This window comes from Pectinophora gossypiella, chromosome 12, assembly GCF_024362695.1.
Source record: "Pectinophora gossypiella chromosome 12, ilPecGoss1.1, whole genome shotgun sequence".
Lineage (NCBI taxonomy): Eukaryota > Metazoa > Arthropoda > Insecta > Lepidoptera > Gelechiidae > Pectinophora > Pectinophora gossypiella.
Genome location: NC_065415.1, coordinates 12168030 through 12196001, shown reverse-complemented (window position 1 = coordinate 12196001; position 27972 = coordinate 12168030). Strand labels below are relative to the sequence as shown.

Sequence of the window (27972 nt, the reverse complement as noted above, 5' to 3'; positions counted from 1 at the left end):
GATATCTTCAGTAAATACTTCAAAATTGTAGCTTAACTTAAAGATAATGTATGTAAGATTTCGCCACCTAACATTTCACTGGGTCAGCACTCAACACTAAACGAATAAATGGAAAAAAATACGAAAACTGCAGAAGTAACGCCATCTACTGACGCAGCGTTACCTAGCTGACTAAAACGCATCACCTTAAAGCGCAATAATAGAGACAAATGAGACAAGGTCTATGCGTCTTTCTGGGTTATTAGGACCACACTACGGAATGAAAAAAAAATACATCTTTATTCGTCAACAATAGAATTCGCTACTGTTCCTACGCATAATAACAAAAGCTATAGAGAATCAGTAAATGCAACTGGCAATTGTTTTACCCAGTGGGATCCGATGTTCGTGGAACGTCGTAAAAAGGCGTACGAATGCTTCGTCCTGTGTAATAAGTTTTTACGTCCTTTCTGACGCAAGGATAAGCAACTTTTCTTTTACATTGGAACTGTTTTAACACGATCCCGCTCCGAGTTTGGCTTGAAAACTGTCGTTTTGTTCTCTCCCAATGTAGTTTGAATAAGCAAATGTTTTTATTTTATTAGACTATTTTCTACGGAAATTATTTCGAACAAAATATCTTTGCAAGTGTATTCGAATAGCGTTAGTTTTGCCTTATGAACTACTTATTAAATTTTAGTGCAATTGAACTTAACATATTCAATTATTTGATTTGCAAGAATGTGTTTGAATTGTTATTAATTGGATAAAATATACCTTATGTATTTATAACATTTTGATACTTTGTGTTATATAATCATTAAGATGGATATACGAAATATAAAAAAATAAATATTCCCATGAAAGCATCAAACGAAAGACGATTAATATAAGCCTCATCGCCACACAGCATGTCTCCAAAGCATCTGCATCTTGTCACCTTAATAGGATTAATTTGAACAACTTAAAAATACCGAATATCAAAATTTGACGTCAAAATCCGTCACATACTACAATCATTTTTTATATTGTATTGTGACCCGGAGGAATTTGGAGGTGTTCGTAAGGGTCTTATCTTCTCTACGATCTTATCTACATACATCTATGGACAGACCGACCACACAGTAATTGTCTACCGTTTCCACTTAGAACAAATTGAGGGAATTTGTAAAAAGACCCTTTATTGTTTTGGTAATTTTTCTAAGAGTTAAAGAAGCGTGGCAAGTAAGTTAATGCTGACTTAAATTGATTGTCTTATTATCTTACTATTCTTTAAAATAATATGTTTATAAAATTGACATTCACATTTCATTATAAAATTTTCATAAAATGGGTTATTAAGTTATTACTTTAATTTTATATAACAATATTCTGACTCATTTTGATGCATCGGAGCAAACTTCTACATTAACATTTTAAACCTCTTCAATTTTATTATCATCTACTAGTTAGTTTTCAAGTTCCTAATACTGCTCTGTGGAAGGTGCGCTGTTAAGCAAGTGAGCACCTTATTCGATCGACTTCATGGCATAGTCAACTTCATTTTCTACATCCGAAGCATTTAGACCAAAAATGTCTCCATTACCATCTGATTGACCCACATAACTAAACCTTGCCTTGCCACGTGAAGATCGTATTAGTTTGTAGCACACAATTTACGGAGCAATACGACGGTGGCAGAGTGCTTGTGATTAAACAATAAATCCTTAGAACAGCGTGCCGCCACCTTGCCTTGGAAGAATACCTTGTGTAAGGTCACTTTATTAAATTGCTATTGGGATGTGGAAGGGTTTATACAAGCTGTTAGTGGTTGCAATTCTACGTTTGTCTCGCAAATCAGGGGGGGTTAAAATGAACCAATTCATCCAAGAAAGCAATATTGCTATTTGACATTTGTTTGCATTGCGCACTTTCTTTTATATGGTCTGTATTGCTTCAAGGGCCCTGTCTCACTACGATGCAATGGTTTCGCAACTATGTGAACTATGTGTCCCTTTATTACAACTGCATTTTTTTTGGTGACGCATCCGTGATGGCACGACCAAGGTGTCCTAGTGGGATTGCATCTTATAGTGAGCAGTGTCTATTGCTTGATAACTTAAGACGACATTCGGGACTCTACGACGTTTTGTGAATCAGTTTATTTGCAATTGAAACAAATAAGACAGTGTACAGATTAGAAGGTTTACTAGTTTCTTATGAGTATTACTTTATTCATTGAGAATTAATTGAAGGTATTCCAGACGCGTAGATACATGCAACATGAAAAAAATATAACTATAATCTCTTGCTCTATTATTTTACAGCACTGCAAGAAATCATAATGAATTCTATTGAAACAACGCACGCGTGCTTGATGTTTTTCAATAAAAGAAAGTTTACAAAACAGACTGTAAAACTGTTTCTAAGTATTTGTCACATTTGTCGCTTCGTGGGGTGCACTTGTTTCCATTTTGCTATTTATCTATTATCTCTTTGTTCGAAAGCAAAAAATAAAACCCTGCGGGGCACCATCCGTCGCGTGCCGAAATATAAAATTCTACACAAACGCACGTAAAAACCATTCAATACATTGAATCAGAAACAATTGGACATTTCAACAAACAATACACGAACTATTCGGCGCATGAAATCTAATTACAAAATGGCCCCTACCACTTGTGACTTTGTACAGAAAGGCATATTTTTTTGTTCTTGAAAACGAGTCATAATTAATTAATGGTCATGGAGCGTATCGGACACATAGCAGGGGCAAATGGGACGGATGCCCACATTCCATTGTCGTGTAACTTACGCACATCGTTCATCACGTTGACAAGCGTTAATCCAGTTTCCGGGGGTAGTACCATTGTTTATGACAACTCAAACTCGAATGAAACTCGCAAACATGTTTTTTGTAACCGTTGAAACTATGGTTGTATTGTTAGAGTATGATCTCTAAAAACTCTTATATACGTTAACACCTATTTAGTGCTATTTCCCAAAAAAAATAGAAAAGAATTTCAAATAGCCAAATGTTAAGCTTTATTTTGAAATAATAAAAACTATAAAACGCAGAATAATAGAACATCCTACATGATAACGTTGGTACTGTCTTCAGTACGCCATCTCCAAATTCACTCACACATTTCTCACAATCGATTAAAAAAGAAGCTAGTATTAGGGGTTGATGTTCAAAAACTCCCCGCGCCCCTGAATCTCGATGACAAATCGTTGCGTAAATGATAGTGTTCGTTCGTTCGTGCGCTCGTCGAGTGTTTTTGTTGTTTGATGTATGTCTACGCTTTGTGCACCGTCCCCGGCCATTGTTTGACGGGAGGCCAGAATTGCACGCTTTTTGCGGCGACGCTTCATTGGCCAGTCGTCAAGTTTCGAAAATGGAATTTTAGAATTTTTAGTTTCGACGGCGATTGTCAACTGTCGGTAGATAGTCAGAAAAACATTTGCTCTTTTTTTGTCGTTTTTCTAGGTAGAGTGGTCTTATTAATTGCTTTATGAAACTGCCTTTGCCATTGTTCGGGCAAAAATCCCGGAGATCACGTACATTATCCTTAGAAATCCTTTATCTTGAATATGGGCATATATCTTATTCTAACAACAAGTTAAAGATGTAATCAACACGCAAGCTTTCCCTCGAATGATTTATCTCTACTCGGAAGTCAAACATTTTACATGAACACCTAAAAAGGCCTAAAAACGAAATTATAAGACCGTATCTGTATGTCCATTTAAACCCTTTTACGGTGTAGGTACAATCAGATAAACAGCACCTGGCATAAGATTAAACTGTTGGGAGGGCCCAACATGCGGAGGTCCGATGACATGGACTAAATTATATAATTAATCATTATTTAGTCCGAAACCCTCAAGACAACGAACGTAATGATGGGTGCCCGAGGGGCCTTTGTATGGCCATACGTTTCCTGTTCCTATCCGTGACTATTAATCAATAAACCAAAATAATAGAGGGTTACTTTTTTATGTTATAGAAAGGCTGGGTGCGGCTGTTGTGGCAGGTAAGAAAGAGTTATTCCAAAGATTTGATTCGAACCTTCAATCATTTTGTCACCACACTCATTTCAAATTGAAAAGCGAAGAACATTTCACATCCGCAACATAGGTACAATACCGGGTGATTTCTCAAGACATTTGTTATTACGCATGAATGTGACACTTGAATCCCTTTTTAACGGAGAAAAAATTAAAAAAACTCAAGGGCGCTGTTCAGATTTCAATTACGAACCATACGTATCCACGGGATCGTGTTTTGCTTTCATTCATTTCAACCGAAATAATCTCTACCGCAAACAGCGCGTATACAGTCGACTTGTCAAATATAATACGCCTTTTGTACACCAAAAATCGATTATGGCCTTTTTGTTATCAAAATTAAGGTTCGAAATTCTCGGGTTTCACAATAGTTTCGATGTTTATCACGACCAGGTGCGATGGGACCTTAAATGTGTTTTAATTGAGTGACGAATATTGTTGCCCAACTTACAAGAAAGATGAAGTTTTGGGTTTATTTATTTTATAAGATTAGATGGTCTTAAGTCTCAGGCAAAGAGTGTTGGGTTGAAATCCTTTGGGTTAAAAAAATAATAGCGATAAAGCTTTAATATTTGAATATAAATTAAATTGTGTCGCATTAAAATAATAAAGTCATTACGGATTATAATAAACCTCAAATTATTTTGCTTCAAAAGTATATAAGTTATAAAAGTTAGTTACAAAAATTCTAATATTTGACGCCGTTAATACTAACTACCACATGTTCTATAAAATACAATAACGAAATATTTCATAAGTGAAAAATAAATGTTATTCTGTTAATATAAACCTATTGGAATTTGTAAATAAAACAATTTCGGACCTTTAATATTTTACACAAAGAAACCTCAAAATCCACATTTTATGAAAAGGCTAAAAACACGAACGTCTGAATTGTTCGTGAACAAACCGCGAATGGTTTTGGCTGTGAATTTACAACAATAATTTATTTATTTTATTCGTTTTGATTCGTAATAACAACAATTCATATTTCGTTATCGTTTGTTATAAAAGTTTTTTACACCTAAAGTCATTCAATTGAACGCATGAACGCCCAATTATTTTTTTCATGTAGGTAAGTAATATACCCAATTATAAAATCCTGAAAATCGGAATTCGGAATATTGGAAGCCGTATTAATTATCAACATACATACATAATCCACATCCGTAATCGTTGGTGAGATGGGCAGAGGAAATAATCAAAGGCAACTGCCACTGTTGATATGAAGACTTATATTATATAGGTGCTAATTCCTGCAGACGCCATCTACGAGTAATTTTATTTTAAGTTATATCTGTCATTTTCTTATCCGTTGAAAAAGAAAGGGATGGGTAATCGACAGGCATAAAATTTATGGAAAACACGTAAATTATAAGCAGAAATCTAAAACAACCGTCCAAAAAGTTTACATCGGCCAATAACCCAACAGAATTAAGTACGACAAACGGATAACAAACCAGCGAGATGCCTATTTTATTCGCGCGAGTTATTCAATCATTTTAAAATTAACTTGTTGACAATCATCCGTCCCGTTCCTTTTTGGCGGATAAGAAAATGACGGGTATAACTTAAAATAAAATTAGGAGGTGTCTGCAGGAATCGGAGCCATAATGAACCTAAAGGTGACAGGCGATCAGCTTATCGCCCGTAACGATTTGAAGATTAAAATGATCAGTTTAAGAATCGAACGTTATCTGCACGAGGAACACAATCAGGCTTAGAAACCAATAATCGGCTGGTATACCAATATTGTAACACAACTGCATGTCGACATGCGGCCGGCAACGAAGCGGCCTCTGCCCGACAAAGCTACACCAATTTGCAGATTAGCTGATGCGTAAACTGTTGCATTAGCCATACATTCAACGGTGAGTCCGGCAATTACGGCCGTAAGCCGATACCGACCCGCCCGCAATGTGTACGCACCTTTACTTTGTTTTATTTTTTCACAAAGGTTATGTTTAAGCAGGCAGCGGCTTGGGAGTTAAAATGTATAAATTATTTTTGTAAGAAAGTGATTATATATAAGATATTACTTATTATATTTTTATTTTTAAATTTTTATTTCATTTATAAAATGACTGCAGTAAATAGCACAGTGTCGTGTTTTATTGTGCAAATTGTTTATAAGTAAATTGTATTGTTCATTTTGTTTATTACTAAATAAAAAAGGGTTAATTTTTTACAACCAGCGTGTTTTTATAGAAACAAAATTATTACAATTAAATTCATTTCATTTTTTTTCCAGTAAAATATTTATTATGGATCCAAATTGTAAGCAAATACTAAGTTGAGAGATTTCAAATCTAACGGTGTAAACGCGTAATTATGTACACGAACATAATATTTTTCTTGAATAGAAGTCTATGAATCCCAAAACCAACTACCTATTTATGCTCGATTTTCTCCAAAGTTTTTAGAAATACATTATTTTTATTAAAAAAAAATTAATATTAACGAGACTGATGGTTAAGAATAGGTTATTTACTTCACGAAGTTTAGAATAGTAACTTTATTAAGTACCTCTATTTCCCTGCCTTGAACATTGTAACGCGTTTAAGAACAGGATCAGACGAGACTATTATTTATTGTTGAACTGCGAATCCTTAGCCTTAGAAGTTTACCAAGACTACTAAGACTACTAACCCTCTGACAAAGGACCAGCAATAAAATTATACAAGACAAACTTGTTTGAAACAACAGTAATGGCAATATAAATTCTGATCCGCTTAAACTGTCCACACAATTAAGCTTCGAATATCTTTATTGCGACCAAAAACAAAGATTTGGTGACCTCAACGACCCAAAAGCGACCGCTGGGTTTAACTTTAAGTTTTAAAACTTAAGCATGATGTACACAGATCCGGGAAAGTCGGTCAAGCGGGCCGCGGCGTGTTATTTTATTTTCAGTTTCATACAAAATTCCCGCATATCCCGTAGTCTTGCTTTTCAGGTTCTGTGTGCAACCAGCATTAAAGTGACACCCATTTGTCTGTCTGCCAGTTGGAGGTCACAAAGAAAGGACCCTCCTAATCCCTTTGGTGAGGAAAGTGGGAACAGATGTGGTAGAAGGTAAAAATTACTACCCATAAAGTGCCATTGGTACACGTTTGTGGTTTGCGGAGGACAAGGGTCAAGGTATGGTTGGAGTCTTGAAATAAGTACTTATTTCAAATAATACTGTCGTCAATATAGCAGTTTTTAAATTACGACCTAATAAAGATTGGTTCTTTTTTATATTGCCAGAAAATAGTATCTAGCCTGGCTTTGTGTACCTAACAAGATAATTATATTTTTAAGACCTACGCCTCTTGTAAAATAAATATAATTTAATTGTCCTATAATCCCTAAGCTGTTTCTCAAAAATGTAATACCTAAAACTTTTCATAATTAAAGGGATTTATTAAAAGAGATTCTGAACTATTAAAAATGCGTTGAAATGTGAAGTTGAATAAAGTTTTATGCCATTTAGATGAATATAAATTCTATTAGACAAATTGAAAACCGTCACGATAATAATATTTCAACTTTTGCTAATAGCGAGGGACATTTCTGAATTCTTTAATATTCGGTCGCAGTGATATTTCACAGATCAAAGCATTTCTATTTCTGCTCAGATCTTGACTTCACTTTGACTAAGCCCGGGTAAGGCCAGCCACCGTAATTCCTCAGTAATTTCCCGTTACTCTAATCTTGCCTTGAAGGTTTGCAGAGGAAAATTCACCGCAGTAGAGGCTCTTTTAATCCACTCCGTACTATTTCCTACTTAATGATATTAAAACAAGAATTACAAGAAAACAACTCGTTTCAATCTCTTAAAGATTTTCACGATCTTTTAAGACTAATCAATTTGAAAACAGTCAAGTGTTTTTGTCGAACAAAAACCAACAATCGGAAATAGAGAAGAAATGTTGAAATTGTTGGAAACAATGTCAAATCGTCAGCTTACGTCGCAAAAACTGAACATTTTAATACCAACACTCTAAAGGAATATTTTTCTGCTTCTAGCGACAAACTTTGAAGGAAAATGGCTATTATTTTGATAGACTTAACGACAAAGATGTTGTTGGGCCGGTGACAGGAGTGGCAACTAACTTTGAGGAATAAATCACGAGGCAGAAGGATAAAAACGAGAGTGTGCGTTCGGGTAGAAAATTTATTTCTTTCTTCCACATTTCACTGGTTCTTGTAAAACTTTTAATTATTTGCCGGATGCGGTCCGACGCCGCTCGGTTTGAGATCAATGCTCTGTTTCTATTTTTGACTCATTAATTTTTGAGCTTCACGGCAAAAATACAATAGTATTCAAAGATTTTATTTTTTAAGGATTAAAAGGGAATGCGCTTTTGTCTTTGGAACGTCAAATTGGAATCCGTCTTTATATAACTTGTTATGATTCGCAATGTTTATAAATAGTTTTATAAATAGTCCTTAAAATTATACCTAAAAAGAGGCTAGTCACTAGTTCGGAAAACTAGTTATTTCAATATACACCTTATTACACAGTACAATCATTTGGTTACATAATAATTATAAGTGGAACTTAGCATTCATATTAGAATAAATTAACGATCTTAAAAAATATTTTAAATCTTCACAATCATTTGAAATAGTAGTCGTTATTTTTTCGAAAATTATAAAATTCCTCACCTAAATCACCGCAAGAAACCCTAGCACGTTTAACTTTATAAATCAAAACAGTATCCAAACAGCCACTTTTACAAGTAAAGTCAAGTTTCTCTATTTCTCCGCCGTAGAGAGTTGTATGGCCGTGTATAGAATAAATAACGGCCACAGATAGGAGATAAAGCTAGCTAGGGTCATTACGCCAGTATAGACGTCTCCATCGCCTCCCAGAGTGCGTAGGCATTATGTTGCTATCACTATGATAGCCTTAAGGCAGCGACTCCAATATGCGGTCGATAAGTAACAGAAATAAACAAGTCCCTAATAGTGCTCTTAGGGAGTTTTAATTGATAGTCCGATTTTTAGTGTGAGAAGATTGAACAACTTTATTTAATGTCCGGTTTCTTGTGTACCTTGTGGTGAAGGTACCTATTGTGAAATTTCCGTAAATACATTAATAAAATACACTAGTGGACAATAAAATTGGCTCAAGTTGTGTTGCTGGGGGTTCGGGAGAATAACTATCTAAAAAAGTGATTGATTATACGCCGTAAGCTATACATGGACACACATGTTACAATACACATGTAAAAATATTACATATAATCATTTTAATACAGAGTATTCATCTCATGACAACATTATGAACGACCTCCGCGGTCTAGTGGTTGACCGTTGGGCTCACGATCCGGAGGCCCCGGGTTCGAATCCCGGTGGGAACATATAACAAAAAACACTCTTACGGCTCTGATTTGGTAAGGACATTGCAGGCTGATCACCCGTTTGCCCGAAAGTTAGATGATCCGTGCTTCGGAAGGCACGTTAAGCCGTTGGCCCCGGTTACTACTTACTGACGTAAGTACGTAGTCGTTACATGAGTCACGTCAGTGGCCATTGGCTGATCAATAATAACCCTGACAGCTGGATTGATTAGGTTGGTAATCTACCTCATAGCCCACACGATAGAAGAAGAAGAAGGTGATAATATTTTTAAAGATCCTAGTTTGAAAGCTTATCTACAAAAGTCATGCGTGATTAGAAATCAAACTTATTTAGTAGCCTACTATCATTCTGGCCTTATTCTAAAAGATCAAACTGCAGTTAGATTTTGATTTGACTTCACATTGTATTTTTATGATATTAACCTGTGTTACACCCCGGACACTTCACACAAAACACTTTGTTTTACACAGACACTACACATTAACGTTACCGTACACACGCGCCTGTGTGTGTGACGTCTGCCACCATACGACTGAAGACTAAACTATGTCCGAGGGGGGTGAGGTAAACCTACCTCAACCGCTGGTGGGGAGCGGAGAGTTGCCGTTCTATACGTAGTATATTATTCCGTATTGGGTCGTGTACTAGGTTCAAGATAAATTATTAAATTCTGATTACTAAATAAAGACACATCTAAAAGTAACGAAAAACGTTTTCTTTTTTCAATTTTACTCATTTTTGAATTTTAAACAAGAAAAACGTAATAATAAGTCCGACAATTTATCACGTTTTTCTATGACGTCACAAAGTGCTTTTTCAAACAAATTCTATAGTAATTTCGTGTTTTGACGTTTAGTAAAAAGTAACTGATTTGACTAGTTGGAAACTAGCCTATTCTACGCCTGTGTACAATAAAACCAAATACAAATTCAAATAAAATTATTGTTGGACGTACCTTTATTGTAGCTGTAGAATTTCTCCACAAAACCTTAAAAGCGCAAATAAAATCCGCAATAATATTATTAGTTCCATTCCCAACTTGGTTTATGTTTAATGCATATTGCCGATATTGTGAAAATATAGACCGACTCTGTGATAACGGAACAATTCGTTCCTTTAGAGCGTGGGTTGCGATATCGTTTGATAAAGTTATGTAGGCACTCAGTCGAATAGCTTTAGAGAGAAGTTGTTTTCAGTCATCATCACTAATTTAAGAGCCACGCTCTTGTAGGTGCAGCATTTTCCATGCTATTTTTTTAGAGAAATATAGGGGAAACCACTGTTCCCTCTTGCCTTCCGCCCCGCAGTACTCTGACTGACGCGAGTGTGCTGGCGCCCAGAATTGTCTATTTCAATGCCGTATTAGGACTCCTGTCCTCCGCCTCTGAGTAGTACTAACAGTTACTGCTTCCTTCTGACAGGATCCAGGTTAGAGTCCCTGTGACTCGCCTCATCCGTCCTGCATTGCCATACCGATGGCTCCCATCTCCGCGTTTTCAGTATAGTATTAATAAATTTGATGACTGCGTCAAAACCCTTTTATTTAAGTTTTCAGTTACTCGAAAGGCACCGATTGAACTTCAAGTCTACTACTGGAAACAGATCATCCATTTCTGATGTGAAACTATTATCAGACCGTCACTTTTTACTCTTCTTCTATCGTGTGGGTGTGGGTGTGAGTGAGGTGGATGACCAACTTCACCAACCCTGATGTCAGGGTTACTACTGAGGCGCCAAAGGCACCTGACTCATCTATCAGCTAAATGCCCTTCGAAGGACAGATGATGTTAATTTCGGACAATGAGGTGATCAGCCTGTAATGTCTTAACCAAACTAGGGATTACAAAGTGATTTTTGTGATATGTCCCCACAGGGATTTGAACCCGGGGCCTTCTGATCGAGAGACCAACGCTCAACCACTGGACCACGGAAGTCGATACTACTAAGAGATGATCCATGATACATGACACCTGAGACTGAGATGATTGAACTCATTGACAAACGAGCTTCTTGGTATAAACTCACTCCACAGCACATTGACACTACGGTATGTCCAACTCTTCAAAGGTCAAAAAAGTTGTTAAGAAATGTTTGACTTGCGACCAGCACCTTATGTTTGTTCAATATAAAATGCTTGGTATGTTTGTACACTGTGACTGATGCGGTGCCAACTAATGGATCGATAGCCAACGAAACTTATCCGTCTTTCAGGCCGTTTTTATTTCCTTCACATGTAAGTATTTCGTAATTGGGTAGCCTAAAGAAATACAAGCTTTGATTTACTACCACTGCAGCACGAAAAATATTATATAGACAAAGAATTGTTAGTTTCTGAATATATATTCTGTTTTCGAGACTGAAAAGAGAATCAGGCCAATTATCTTATGCCTACAAACACTATTTTCTGACTTTCTATTTCACCGGCACATGGTTATCAACTGATATGTTTTCGCATTCATGTATAGGTCATAAGTTTATGACATAAACATTATTATAATTTATAACATGCTTAAAGCTATGTGTGTGGCCTACCGAAACACCCGCGATTTCGGAATTTGAAAGCATCGGAAAATACGATTAAAAATCCAAAAGACTGTAGGAGGTCGTAATGTAATCATTAGTTACATATCTAGCCAATTACCCACTTTATATGGGACTATTAATCTTCTTTACAGAACTCCATACTCCATGTCGTCGAAAACACGCAACAAGCTTTACAGGAATTAGTAAACTTTTAACAAGCCGCCCTGTCAATCAGGACGAATGTTGTTACCAACGGACGTGCGCTAAAAAGATAATATTTGGACCTGTTTTAAATTCATGTTTTTGTTATTCAATGGAATATGCAGATCTGAAGCAGTACAGTGGGATTTCAACGGTGCATTCAGAGGTGGGGAGGAATTTGCATTTGAAAAAAGAATTGAGTTCAAAAAAATGGAATGTAGGAGATAGGTCTTTCAAAGAACTTTTGTTTATTAAAAAACAACCTATTCTTCTTAGCAGATTTTCCTATTACACATGTCTAATGAACACTATTAACACGAGTACGAAGTCCAAAATAGATTAACGTATTTAATAAAGATTTTTGGTGGGCTTTATACCAATTCATTACTATTTATTGTATTTTTTAAAATACGACATTACTGACCGTACTACCGCTAACGATTTCGTACCGCTTCTGTATACATTTATTAAATTATATAAAAAAAGCACTACAATAAATAATAATATGATAATAAAGTCTTACATTCCGTCGTAAGGAGAGCCAAATGATCGAAATACAACTTGTGCTACTCGTTAACGTGATATCAAGATATTATTTATTATGAATTCATTTACATTAATAAATCCGTAAAGAAATAAATATTATGCTTAAAAAACTTTAATATATTCAGTTCGTATTATTATTTGTTTTAAGTCAGTATTAAATGAATAGAAAAAGTTAAGTCATAAGTTTATGACGGTTGTGTCTAGATATAAATGTACCTATTAACTGAGAAAATGGCTTCAGTTTGCGTAATTATTATAATAGCTACTCAAATAATTATAAATATCTCGATTAAAAAGTAAACAAAAATACAGCACTTAGAGTCTTCGTTTAATCTTTAGGTATTAGACTCATTAATATTAATTCAAGCTTCTCCAGTAGGGCTTGTCGGCTCTACCACGACAGAATAAATTCCCAGTAGCTTTTGTTCTTGTCTAAATATTTTTTAAATGTTTTGCCAAACGTATATTGAGCTGTCAAAGCACTCCTCAGATAAGCACAAAGCGTGTAATTATTTCTGTGAATGTTCAACTCGGTAGAAAGTATAAAATTATATAGCAGTAACCCAACCCAATGGCAACGCATTTGTTGTGCTCGATTTTTCACACGATAACGAATATTTTCCGTCATGAATTAATTTTTTCATTGTTTTTGAAAGAACTTCATTAATGTAACAAAAGTAAATATTTAAAAAAAGTAGTCATTTAATGCCGACCCAATGTCTATTTCACAAAATAAAAATATTTCGTACAGTTTAAAATATGTCCATCTAAAACGGGCGCGGTTTGCTTTTTCAATAAACAGAGGAGATTGCATGCATTAATTTTCGGGGGACACTGTACGGTTAAAATAACAGCCAGTGAAAACATGACCTGAAATTCAACCCAAAAACTGAAAATAAACTTGATGACACAGTGCTTTTTAAATTTAACAGAGTTAAAGATTAACTTGATCTAAAACTTGCTTCTTCAATTGTAACACTTGGTACGTAGAGTTATGATATAGAAAATATTATTTATTGTAATATTTTACTTCAGAAACCATACAAGGCTTCTGAAGTATAGATGTTGTTTTTAAAGGACGAATTTATCCTCAGATTTTCTTAGAAAGGATAAACTGTCATGGCTGTTCTCCACGCTCAATTGTTAAACTTGTTTATACAACTTTGATCACACTTGGAACAACAATCCTTTGTTGACAGTTTTCTTTCGAGAACCCGTGACAAACTCAAAGGATTCGCTACGAAGCGTGTCCACTTGAGATGAGGACATCTGTTATATTAAATTAAATGTCTTCCCTTCCTTTGGCGAAGTTAAAAATAGCTCGCTATTCGTACAACTTACCACAAAGGTGTTCCAGCATTCAATTCTATTTATAAAACGAGCAATAAGTAATAATACTGATGCAAGAAAAAAAAAACTTAATTAAAGAGACCTGATCCAATTAAACGTAAGTACCCTAGATGTTGTAACATTCAAGATTCAACCAATTACACAAAGTAAACGGCGACCCAACGTTTGAATGGAAATTAAAATCTAATTAAGGAAAATTCAACCTTTCCCCTTTAGCGTAAACCTTCATGATGTCGCAAAACATACCATTTTACGACGAACAAGCAATAGGGTTACGAACAGACTCAAAACGACGATGTGGTGTAACTCAACCAAACAATTATGATGTCTCATGGCAAACCAAATGAAATTTTGCACAATGAAAATAATGTTGCTATTTAAGGTGTTCAACAAACCGTGAATGAAAATAATAGGTGCTCCCAAGCAAAGGAGAGCGCGAATGATATTATAGTAATTAAGAGCAAACTACCAGAAAATTTTGTCGCAGAACAATGTTTTGCGACGACAATGCCGTTAAATAAAGAAGCTTCCAGTCTGCGACGAAAAGACGGCTGTACTATTAGGCAAATAAAACTGTTCATTAAATTTGTAATTTATGCGTTCGCGGCTTGTATTCATTGCGTTATAAATTTGCCTCGTTCGCAAATTGCCAGTCTGTTCGAGACAATTTAACGAAATGTTGGTTCCGATTTTATAGGCCTAAGAAGTGAGGTGTCTGAATGCTTGTTCAAGGAGTGTGACAGCAAACAATGTTTTACGGCATATGACTACGTTAACAGGTGTGTTTATTCAATTTTAATCTAAAAAAAAGATGACTTATGCTTTAGTCGTCTGTCCGTCCACACATCGTAATTTATTACCGCCTTCCTTGTTTCCAGGTAGATTTAAGATGACACCATGTTACACGAAGAAAGTCGTCCAATTCAAACAAAGGAGGTTGACGTCGAGCAAATAAAAAGGTCAGTCGCAACGTCTCATTCCACGATATGACCCATTTTTACGTCATAAAATTATTCCCATCTCCCATCACTTTGGTCGTAAAGTTTGTTATCATTGTCTAATATTTGGGCATTTTATTACTGGCCGAGTTTACGTCGAGATGAATGCTGAGGCTGGAGTTTTAATTTAAGAATGCCTTTAAAGAACAGTCGGTGTCGTAACCGTAACGTTGAAGTGTCAGAGATGCGGTTATGACAAAGGAAAATTAATGATCGTCTTTATGTCTGAAGGAGACATTGAATTTCCGTCTAAAAATGGTGAAGGGTTTACTCATTGTTCGCGATGAAATGCAAACTTGCTGTTGTAATTCAGAATTTCTGGCATTTCTTTTTTCTGAAAATGAAGCAACATTTTGAATTGCTCCTACTTTCATGTTTACATTAGTGTTCATATAGACGGAATAGGTGTAATAAACAAGAACAGTAACAGTTACAGAATCTTCTTATATTCTCTACTAACCTTTTTCTTGTTCCTCTACCACGCGATCATGGATGTTTTTTTTTTCTACTCTTCTACTTAGAATAGAATAGAAATCATTTATTTTACATAATTATAAGTATTGGTATAACAGTAGGAGTGAACACAGTAATTACAAACTTATTTCTAAAAAGGGACGTCAGCTCAGCTCAAATATGTTGTGACACTCCGACATTGAGGGAGTGCCACAACGCTGATTTTCAGCTGTGCCCCAAAAAACACTAAAAAATAAAATATAAATGCTTAAATCTAGATAATCAAAACAAATTAAAATTAATGAGCTGTGTTAATAAAGTGTGCATGTAGAGGGTGTTTGAATTGCGTGTGTTTGTTAGGATGTGTGTGCGTATGTTCGTTAAGAGGGTGTGTAATAATGCGTGTGTGTATGTCAGTATGTGAGACATAATGGCCCGGATACTTACACTATTCTTTTGTTTAATTTTATAATAATAAGATATATTTTTCGACACACTGCGATCCAAAACGGGTATCACTGATGTAGGGAAAAAGTCCGCCAAACTGAAGTGGGACTGGGCCGGACACGTTTGTCGGATGCATCCGGAGCGGTGGGCACGAGTCGTTACTCACTGGATACCTCAGGGCGGGCTTAGAAGTCGAGGCAGACCGCGTAAAAGATGGTGTGACGACCTCAATGCTTATCGCAAGGATTGGCCGGAGATCGCACAAAGTCGAGAGGAGTGGAAAAATCAAGGGGAGGCCTTTGCCAGGCAGTGGGATCGTATAGGCTAAATAAGATAAGATAAGATATATTTTTATTTATTTTTTGACAGTAAGTTCACAAAGTGCAAGGTAACAGATCACACAAAAAATAAACCAGCTGATTGAAATATTTGTTAACTATCAAAATGGTACTAAAAGTGATAAATCCAAAATGAAGGAACTAAATCTTTTGAATTTGAATTACGGTAGTCGACTAAATGAAATATTTGATCGATAATATAAGTGTCTTACCACGATTAACTTCTAGGATGATTTTGAGGAACATAGAAGACTTCTAAAACACTTTTAACCTAGTTCCACACGAGTCTGCAATTCGCTCTGACCTACCTACTCGATTGCGCTGTGAGATCTGATTTATTCCTCTTTCAAGGATCGTAAGCAAATGGTACAGGTTTATAAATTGAAATTCGCTGGACCGGACTGCAAAAGTCCGTTCGGAATACCGATAGAGTCCTCTTTTAAAACTATTTTCTATTCCTCAACGTGCCCCGTGCGGCCACTGGGTCGGCGGCTGTGGTCTGAGTTGCAAACTATGTAGGAGTCCTGTGACCGACCGAAGTTAGGTAAAATTGTTAAGGTAGTTGCATAGTGCGATGAATATAGTTATAAAGAATTTGCTTCGCTCGTTAATGAGATAGGAAGTGCAGTGAAGCTGTTTATTGAGGATAGAAGTTTGTTGGTTCGTTAGTAATTGCATCTGTCTGTTGTTTACTGTGTTCTACGTTATCAAGTTTCAAGACAAACATTTTTTTTTGTTGTTGATGTTTCATTTTTCGTGTGAGATAAACATTTTATATTTATAACTGCTGATATTTATGAACTGTCAATAATTCATACCTAATTATATCACGAATTTTTCAAATGTGTGAAGAGTGATTCAGTCAAGGAAAGAGAGCAAAAAGGTTTACTTTCAGTTATAGATTAGTATTCCCAATTGTAGCAAAAATTGTATGGTTGAGGTAGTGACTTTTATTTAGGGCTACTTAAACCGAGCTTAACAAAAATAATTGTATGAAATAATAAATTATAAAATTAGAAAAATTATTATAATATCTCAATCACTAAAAAAGCTCCGAAACTTAAACTCCAAACACAAAATAACACTAAATTACATAACACCAAGTATATTATAAAAATGAGCATCATGGTATGGCATTTAACAAGCGTTGCCCCATTTTGTAACTACCCGGCTTTATTAAAAGCTAACTTAAATTAATGAATGCGTGATACTCATAGATATCATGGTTCATTATCACTAGGAGCATTTGTTCGCTAAAATTCGTAAAGAACTTTGTTCGCGGGCCTGTCCTAATGGTGATGTGGGTTGCTATTGAGCCACCGAAGACCCTTCACATGGCTCATGAAACGAATACATACTCACTTCAGAAAATAGTAGCCGGGTTCGTCTGCTTAGAGTGCCCTCTGAAACACCAATCATTTTGCCTTCGGTCAATGGCGTGATCAGTCTGCAGTGTCCCAGTTGGACATTTATACGGATATTCGTAAAGCGTAAAAACAAATGAAAAAAACTTGCTTTATGATTTGAAACGCTTAACATATCGTTTTTTTTTTGTTATAAAAACAAATAATCCCAACTAATGCGAACATGACAAAAACAGCCGAATGTTCGCGCGAATGCTCTCTATGTTGCTATGCTCACACGTCACCAGCGGATGGTTTCGTAAGCAAAAATGAAGTTATTGAAGTGCTCTAACATTGAGCTCGACTGTCGATCAGTGTAATTATTAACTAAATTGCATAAGGTTCGAAACTAAATAAATGTGATGGTGGCCTATGAACTTTGAAGGTGAAAATGATGGTAGGTTAAATGAAAGAGCATTAAAGATTGGCATGTAATTAATAAAATAATAGATTGCAAAAATACAATTACATAGCATGATTTAATGAATGAATTTAAATTTTACGTAACTAACCATAACGCGGTTTTAGTTAAAATCTGTATTTTAGTATGATAGTTACTAATAAATCCAGGCCAAACATGGACATAAGTAAAGTAATATAAATATTACGACCCACTTGATCAATTGTACAGTATAAGTAGATACACTCGCTAAACTTAAATTATAATATGAAACAATAAACTCGGTACCGTAATAATGAGACATAACAATCAAATCTTATGAACGGTAATATTACTTAATTTATTACTATACTCCTATGTTAGCCGTGGTAGCCCAGTTAGTATAACGCTTGACTCTCAATTTGAGGTCGTAGGTTTGAATCCCAGCATAGCCCTAAACTAATAATTTTCAAATTTGTTTTCGAATTCATGTTTGGATCATATATGATTACCTCGAAGGAAAATATATAGGAAACCCACACTCCCGAGAAATGTATTTTGGACGTATGTGACCTAACCGAAGAAGATGAGGCGAAGATGGGAGCCATCGGTACGGCAATGCAGGACGGAAGGGGTAAGTCACAGGGACTGTAACATGGAACCTGACAGAGGGTAGCAGTAACTGTCAGTACTATTCAGAGGCGGAGGACAGGAGTCCTAGTATGACTTTGTAATAGACTACTCTGGGCGCCATCCCACTTGCGTCAGACAGAGTACTGCAGGGCGGAAGGCAAGAGGGAAACCACTGCCCTATTTTTCCCTAAAAAGTAGCATGGAAAATGCTGCACCGACAAGAGCGTGGCTCTTAAATTAATTATTAAAAGATTATGATGTGGCCTAACCTATATTGGGCTGGTTTTTCCTTCGCGGGTTGGAAGACAGGCAGTCGCTTTTGTAAAAAAGTCCGGACCTGTCAAATCCTCAGGTTAGGAAAGCGGACTCCCTTTTTGCTTAGTGCTATTACACTAAACTAAAATTTAATTTTGGTTGCCAGAATGGGCACCAATGTAAGTAAGTAGACATAGTCTTTGAACTCTCAAGTATTCATTATCAAAATGTTTGAAACCCAAACCCAACAAAATTACATTCTCCCATAACTTTCTCCCGTCGCTACATTAGCGTCGGCTCAAATTCATCTCCGAATGTAGGTAAACACCAGTAAATTTGCGAGTAATCAAATATCCATAAAGGTAATTATTTCGACGTAGCTTCACGTGGCTCATACGAAGCGTCACAGAGTCGTTAGAAACCGTAATTTACAAGCTTATGTGGATTAAGATCATCTTGATTGATTATGGTTGAGTAATGAAAACCGATATTAGTTACTGTTGATGCTTGAGTGTTAGTTATATAGTACGATGATGATGAGATATCTCTGAGGCACATCACCACATCATCCTGACTGGCGCGTTATTTCTACTTTTGAAAGAGATGTTAGCTGACAGGGAGTGTCGATGGCGCCGTGGGCAGGACAGAATGAAGTTTTCCGTCTGGTTTCCCTTTTCTATTATTTAATTTATTATAATAATAAGAAATGAAACAAACTGACATGTTAAAGCGACTCCACATCTTTGAGTCATAGTTCCTGTCGTTGCAGTGCTTACTTATATCACTAGTATCTTCATTGTATATTCATGAAATCGCAATTGCATACTCGTAAAAACTGCCGGACCAGTCAAATGTTTAGGTTAGGAAAACGGACCCAGTGTACAGATGGATATATAACGATTATGATACTCATGAACAAACAGTACTTACCTACGCACCTAGCTATACTACTACGCCAACCAACGTATGTTTTTTAACTGTAAACTTACAGAAATCTTCAGCTATAAAACCACGCTTGCAGTGAATTTTCATGACATACTTGCACAATGTAATTTTTATTTAGAGCGAAAGTAGATTTCGGAATATTAAAGAATTATACTCAACTGCGTAGCGCTAACAGCTTTTTAATTTATACTATTTTTGCAAAAGAATAAGTAGAGCTCATCAATAATTGTTTATTAAAAACAATCTACAATACAAATATCACATTTGCATAATAATAACAAAACATACTCAACAATTGAATAGCCTCAAAGAATTTACTTTTATGTTCTTTCGAGACATTTTTATTACCTTTCCCGTATTTAAGTCAATTGTCAACAATGAGTCATAATGTTTTACAACTTTTCTGTTAGACCCTAACTTTTTGTCTTGCTAAGGACTAAGCTACTGTGTTTTCGGAGAAAAATGGATATTCGATAATACACGCCGTGACGTTGCAAGTTTTTAGGATATCGGATATCTACTAGAAAAAAGTCCTTCTAGTATGGAAATGTAAACAGTTTGAGAAAAAACATAACGATTCCTTTTTATAATGCAATGGATCCTTACAAACATACTATCATTTATTCACACAAAATGTAAGTATGTAAATTTATCGTAACCTCAATCTAGCAACAGATGTAGCGTTTTCATATTTAATTCTGAATATTAATAACATCTTGATAAAGCTGGTAAGGCTTATAACCTTAATGTAAGGAAGGGAAATGGTGTAGGAGTATTAGCAACAGGAAATCATAAAACGTGCAGGAGTAGGCGTCCGTAGACTTTGCAACTAATCACAAGTACACGATTGCCAAAAGGAAAATAATTTCACTCACACCAAGGTAAATAACCACGAGAACAAAATAATGCCTGAAGGTGAGAAATACTTTGTATAACGTTTTCCTTAATAAACACAGAAATAGGAAAAAGGAAGCACATTTTTCAAGACTAATCAATAACAATTTAAGCTCCAAAATTCCATCGACATAATAGCGGCAACGCTTGGTAATGAAGTTCTTGATTTGCAGCAATTTTAATTACAGCCATTTGTGTCAATACAAAATGAATGGTTTCAAATAATTGGCTTGCATCCAAATTGTACCTACGCTTATTGATTGCTTGGGCCTTAAAAGCATTCTTCTAGACACTATTATTAGTTACTGGGTCAACTTTGCAAATGGGGATGGCTCCAAGTTTCTTGAGCACAGCAGGAGACTCAATTAGACTCGTTTGTGCTAATCCACAGTGGTACAAGTGTCGTGGGATGATACTCTTATGATTCATTGTCGGATGACGCGGCCTGATGGCCCTGTCATAAAATTTTACTGTTCTGTACACATGTAACCTATTTAGAAGAGCCTATCTATTTGTCAGAGTTTATTGGTTAATAACTGAACAGTAGCGTACTACAAGTTTATAACTTCTGTCTATTGAACGTAATACATACTTACGAATGATATTAATTGCAGTTACAATACTTACAAATTTTCTGTGTTGTTGTTCTTTGTCCTTATTATCCATGTTCTCCAATTGCGGTGATCAGCAATAAAACACTTTCAAATTCGATTTTAGTACGAAATTCGGTTTTTTTATCCGGTAATGTTCATTATTGTTCAGCAACAAAAGTATCACTACCGATTATAAAGGCTCTTTATGATTGTCTTTAATAAACTTTGTTGTTAAAATAATTGTACACAAAATTCTGTTGACTCTAATTCGGGATGGGTTTTATTATCCTTGTTTACGATTATGGTATGGCAATTTTGCAAGCGGCACTCCTTTGCAGGTGAAATGGATTCAATTTGAAATTCAGTAGGTGTCTTTACTTTGCGGTTATGATATGAGCCACCAATGGGACCGGCCACTTACAATCACATCACGTAAACTATCCTTGCTTTATCAGATTTAAATAGTGCAGATATAAAGCCCTTTTTTGCCTAATTTAAGTAGATCACGTTTTTCTTTATTTTTGATAGTTGTCATGTGAAACGGACGAATTAATTTGATAATGTTACTCAGTTTTATAAATTCTTGTTGTATTTTAACATTAATACTCGTCCTATTTCCAAGTGTACCTAGTGTAGTTTTTGGGAAAGGTATAAGTAAAAAAAAGCTTATGCAAAAATTATCACAATGGCTTTATTAAAGTATATAAATAGTATACTCGTGACTTATATGGACATTTATTTACAATCTATTTACAAATTCACATAATATTACTACAGCAGTCTTATAGAATGTATTTACACTAAACATTACGAGACGCCCTTTGAAACGGCGAGAAATTACAAAAATATAGAGATTAAAATTTTAATTATTTGGTAAAGCGCGCGTTGCGGTTAATACAATATTCACATGAAGCGTTTGACTAAATGGTTTTATATCGAGTTTATGAGAAGCGTGGACTAGACAAGATAGGCTTGACCTGAGGGTTGAGTGTCAATTAATGGTGGCGGGGGAGGCCAATGCCTGAATTCCCGCCGTCGATTGGGATTGTTCCCGCCTAGTTCTAATGACGAGTAATCGGAATCTATTGATGAGTATATGTGGTCTGAGGGAGGCCTGCCGTCTGGCCCATACGCAGCAGTTTGCACCTGCTGAGGTGGCTCTTCAAACTGCGGGGCGGTACTAACACCGTCGGCCGACCCTCTCATTTTCTCCGTAAAGGAAAACGACCTCATCGTTCCATTCTGTACACCACTTCTCATTGAATATGAATTAATATTGTTCCTGTAACTTGATGTTTTCTTTCTATACTTCCTATCTGGCATCGCATAACGCAATTTCTCCCAAAACTTATTTTGGCCCCATCTTATTCTCGAACTTGTTTTCAAATACGGCCTCAAATCAGGATCACATTCAGCTTCAGGCAAAACTGTGCTTTCTTCTATAATAACTAAGGTATAAATTCGAGTTTTGAGAATTTCATGTAATGCTTGGCGAAATTCGAAGCGTGACCACTCTGTTTCAATAAAGTTTCTGGTCAATATAAGAACAATTCGCTTGGACGCTTCTGCGGCTTCAGGTAACGGTAGTGTACACTGCATATAGGCAACATTGTGTTGCGGAATATCTCTATAGTGTAAACACAGGTGATACGAGGGGTTCCCATTTTCCAACTCAGCGGCCAACGTTTGAATAACAAAGTCATCATCCTTAGGGCTGTAGCACACATAAGCATCGTATAATTTATCAGTGTCATCGTACGCTCCGGTGAATGGAAACAATCTTATTCCGCAGCTAGTATAGAGCCATATGCGGATTGTGTCTCTAAACAAGAAAATCACAAGGATGACTAGCATGATCAGCATAAATCCGGTGAGCGTAGTTACCATCATGGGCATGTAATTTGAAACTAGCATATTATCTATAACAGAATCTCCAGCGTAATAGTCGCTGCAGATTGTACCATTGAGATTGAGTTCTTTCTTTTGTGGCGTTGGGGAAGCAATATTCCAGCACCATACGTCTGCTATGTCAGTGATTTTAGGAACATTATCGGATATATACGCCGTAAATCTTTGTAAATATCTACATTTGCAAGACCACATATTGTTACCTAATGCTACAGCGTTTAAGTTTCTATTATAGCCCAAGCTCCAAACAGTAAAATCTACTAATCTATTTCCATCAAGACGTAATATTTTTAATGAATGTAGTGTTGAGAATGTCAAGTTACCTATGTGGTTAATAAAGTTGTTTTGTAAATAAAGCTGATTAAGCTGTGTCAAATGTTCGAACTCGTAGCCGATCAAGTGCTTTAACTTATTATTTCCCAGATGTAAAATAATGAGAGAGGACAGCCCAGCAAATGTCTTGTTCTGTATGTTTTCAACTTCACTTGAATTTACATAAAGCGACCTCATGTTTTTTCGGCCGATGAATGCATAATTTTGCAACTCTTTAAAGTCGTTCCCGTCTAAATACACCTCAGTTGCATCCATTGGAATTTTCTCTGGTATTTCGATTGCACGTTGACTAGAGCAATCCACTACATTGGTATGCCAAGTTGGGTCATGGTAACAAGAGCAGTTATATGGACAAGTCATCTGACAATCACAAGCAACGTAATCACAACAATGGCAAAGTGTAAAACAATGTGTTTCATATGTACATAAGAAATCCGTAGACTTCAAATTGCCCAAAGGTATGTGAGTTACGCCTCGGGTGTGCGTCATTTTGCACAATACATTCTCTAAATCCATTATCCTCGGGTGTTGTCTCATGGCAGTCATATTGTTTATCAGAGGCAGCCATTCCATCGAACAATCACAGTTAAACGGATTTCCTCCTATGTAGAACTCGGGCAACGACTTGTTTGAAGGAACCGGGGACAACCGGAGGCTGTTGATATCTAAATGAGATATCTCATTTGCGTAAATATCGACTCGAGTAAGATTGCGTTTCTCCATAAATGTGTTTACTTGGATATTGTTTATGTGGTTATTGTTTATGAAAAGCAGTTCGACGCTATTTGGAATTGCCAATGAGGAAATTTCAACAATACGATTATGACTAACATCCAAAGTTTTTATGTGAATTTCATCTTGGAGTTTATAATAATTCCCTAAATGCTCAATAAAGTTCCCGTGCACGTCGAGCCACTTTAAGTTACTAGGTATAAAAGCATAGTCAAACCATACCAAGTGATTTTCGGATAAATTAAGCCACAATAAACTCATTAACGCTGAAAACACTCCATTAATATCTGATACAAAGTTACCATCTAATCTTATGGCTTCTAATTGTTTATTTCTTTGAAAACTGCCCCTTTCTATAGCTTGAACCTTATTCTTTGCCAAATTCAAAACTTGTAAACTCGGCAAATCCCAAAACATACCAACAGACAAGTTTCCAATTTGGTTGTCGATGAGCCTCAAACCGGTTAATTGTTCTAAATTTCTAAAAGAGCCATTTTTAATATCTGATATTTGATTCTCGCCGAGATCTAATGTTTTTAATAAAGATAATTCCCAGATTGCTGATGGGACGTCCGTTAATTGATTAGAACTCAAATCCAATTCCTTTAAGTCAGAACAATTCTTAAAAGCTTTCGGGTCTATATTTATTAGAAGGTTATTGTTCAAATTTAATTTGCTAAGTACAAATAATCCGTTAAAAAGAAACTCATCTATTGTATGTAAGCGGTTCTCTGCCAAATTTAATGTGTGCAAATTGTATAACGGAAGAAAAGTATTTTCTTCAATATATCCAATAGAGTTATTTCTTAAGTCTAATATTTGAAGAAAGAATAAATCTTTGAACGTCTTACCATCTATTCTCGTCAACGCGTTATTTGATAAATTCAGAATGACTAAGCGTATGAGACCAACAAATGTTCCGCCGTCGATGTGAGCGCTTGAGAGTAGATTATTCGATAAATCTAAGACAAGCAGCTGGTCTAGTCGGTGGAACACGCCTCTGGCTAACTCAAATAGCTGGTTATTATTCAAATATATCTCACGCAACTCTTTCGTGTTTGCAAAAGTCCCTTCTGGTATAAGTTGCAGGTAATTATAAGAAATATTTAAAATTCTTAAAGAAATAAGCCCATTAAATGTTTCACCGGAGATATCCGAGATGTTGTTGTGTTGCAGTTTTAATTCTTGTAGTCTTCTTAATCCCGTAATTTCCGAGTCCTCCGTCAACAACTTAATTTCATTGTTACTTAAATCCAAACTTCGAAGGCCGGAGCCACAATTCTTCCCAAAGCCAAGCCGGTCGACACTTTTAATTCTGTTCCGAGTAATATTCAAAACTTGTAAATTATCAAGCGGACAGAAAACATCGGAAGGTATAACTTTTAAATTGTTTTCACCCAAATCGAGTGTTTGTAGTTCTCGCAATCCGTTGAAAGTTCCAAGCGAGAGCTCTAAGTTTTTATTCGGGCTCCAATCGTAGTTTTTAGATCGGATCGACAACTTTTTCAGTTCACGTAATCCTTCGAACGCGTTGCCTGGTATCCTGAGAAGTTTGCAGTTGTGAAGTGTTAGTTCGGTGAGTGTTGAAAATCTTTGAAAATAGTTCGCTTCGATCGAACTTTCGAAGAGCAGCAGCTGGTTGCACTCGACTGTAAGGCGCTTCGTACCCTCTGAAGGTGCAGATGCAAAACTGGATCCATCGCCTTCTAAAGTTCGCACCCGGCACAAGGTGTTTCCTTCGTCACCATTCGTTAATCGGCTGCAGTTGTCCACGCCTCTCGGCGCGTACGCGGCATCAACACCCAAAGTCACTAACAAAAGAGTCAGCAATTGAAACATTTTTTTCACACATTTGTCTATACCGATCGTACCGAAGCGGTAAGTCAAAACACTAATTCACTATTATTAGAGTTAATGTTATATTAAACTGATTTTTATCAATGATTTGTTGTTCACTTCACAGAGTATGTTTACATCGCGGCGCACGTACGTTCGGTGTCGGAGGCGACGCGGCCGCATGCCGTCCTCATCGTGGTTCGTGTGCGACTGACGGCCGCACGGCGCGCTCCGCTAGTTTGGCGAGAGTGGTGCGCTCATACCGCCCCTCTGACTACCCCCCGCTCACCCTCCTACCCCACATAGTTACACGTTCCGTCGCATGGCGCCACTTACGCGTCCGACCGCTCTCGCACAATTATGTAATGTTTTCTTAATCGAGCCACCGCATCGGGTTAAAAAAGGAATCCCACACGCCATAGACTTATTATTACTGATGCATCGTCGCTCTTTTCCTCGCATACTCAATGAATTATTGAACGCTTAATGTTACAAACCGGTAGTTATGTACCTGATTCTTCGTCTAATGAGGATATTTTCTTTTTATTAAACGGATACCTATGAATTAGTTACAGGGGATAAAAATCATGCTTCTAATAAGAAGTGTTGTAAATACTATATATTCGTACGGGAAAAAATAGAGGGAGCTTCAAAGTGACAATAAACAGAGAGGTGCGGATATGTAGCAGCGGGCACCCTTAATTCCTTTTGCTGTCACTTATTGAATTCCCAGCTCACATAGTTGAAGAAGATACCCAATAAAGCTTGTTTGGCGTCGCGTGCCCCTCACATATTTTTTGTCTAAGGAAACGTACAGAATTTTCAAATAGAGAAGGACCGCTTTCGGACAACAAATTCCAGTGTCTAGCACGGGTTGGAAGAGGCGCGAAGTTGGTGGGGAGTTGATAATTTGATTTCCTTGTTCGACACGAAAAGTCGTTTACGGGTCGCAGTAGAAGTTGGTTATGTATTGAATGCGGGGCAAGTTTCGAAGCGGACGGACGTCGGAAATGAAGATACCTTACCAGCCGTTGTCTGTGCCTGTGGTCGAAATTTTGAGCTTGCAACCACGTAAAGCTAACTTTGTTCTTCTTTGTTCTAAACGAAATTACACGTGTAATTGAATGTGGGATTTCCTGCATTATTTGTAATTGTAGAGAACATTCAAACTTTTGTTCAAGAAATACAAGAAAAACGCATAAAGGAATTTATTTATTTATTTATTTATTTATTTAAAAAAGTACAACCACATCACACATATTGAGCTTATTCCATAACTTAACTAGGTATTCTGACTGATATGTGTAACAATAACGGTGTACATAGCACTCACAATGTATAAACTAATTTACATAAACTAATATAATTATAAACTAATTAGCAGAAAGGTTATTAAACTTAATGAAACTAAACTAAATCAAAACATACAACTTTGGTGGTAGACTTAAAATCTTAACTCAAAAAGTGTCGAATAATTTTAGACCTGAAACTGTGTAACTTGTCATGAAATATGTCCACATCAATTCCAGCATTAATATGATTATACTCCTTAAGCATCCTGACAGTTGGTGACTGTTGGCCCAAATTTGTCGTTAAAGCAAAGAGCGCTTTCCAACAACAAAGTGGCTTCTCAGTGCAACAATAGGAAAACTAAAACTTCTCGTATCTATGCCGCAGTTAACACTGAACGGTGCAAAAAAACTCGAAGATAAGAGAAAAGTTTGTTACTTAAGTGATAAAACACGCCGAGGACATCCTAAAAACACTTCGAGCACCATGATATCCTTAATATTAATGTCTTGTGGCGTATCCTGTATCAAAAGT

The 27972-nt window shown here is 36.2% G+C and overlaps 1 protein-coding gene across 1 annotated transcript; it reads right to left on the bottom strand.

The window, feature by feature from the left end:
* Nucleotides 1-22031: 22031 nt before the first annotated feature.
* Nucleotides 22032-26357, bottom strand: LOC126371191 (toll-like receptor 7). Its single transcript, XM_050016439.1, has one exon. The coding sequence runs from the start codon at nt 26149-26151 to the stop codon at nt 22297-22299; it is 3855 nt and encodes a 1284-aa protein (XP_049872396.1). The 5' UTR covers nt 26152-26357; the 3' UTR covers nt 22032-22296.
* Nucleotides 26358-27972: the final 1615 nt, after the last annotated feature.

Coding starts and splice junctions, on each gene's coding strand:
- LOC126371191 (XM_050016439.1), bottom strand. CDS start 26,151: ATGTTTCAATTGCTGACTCTTTTGTTAGTGACTTTGGGTGTTGATGCC.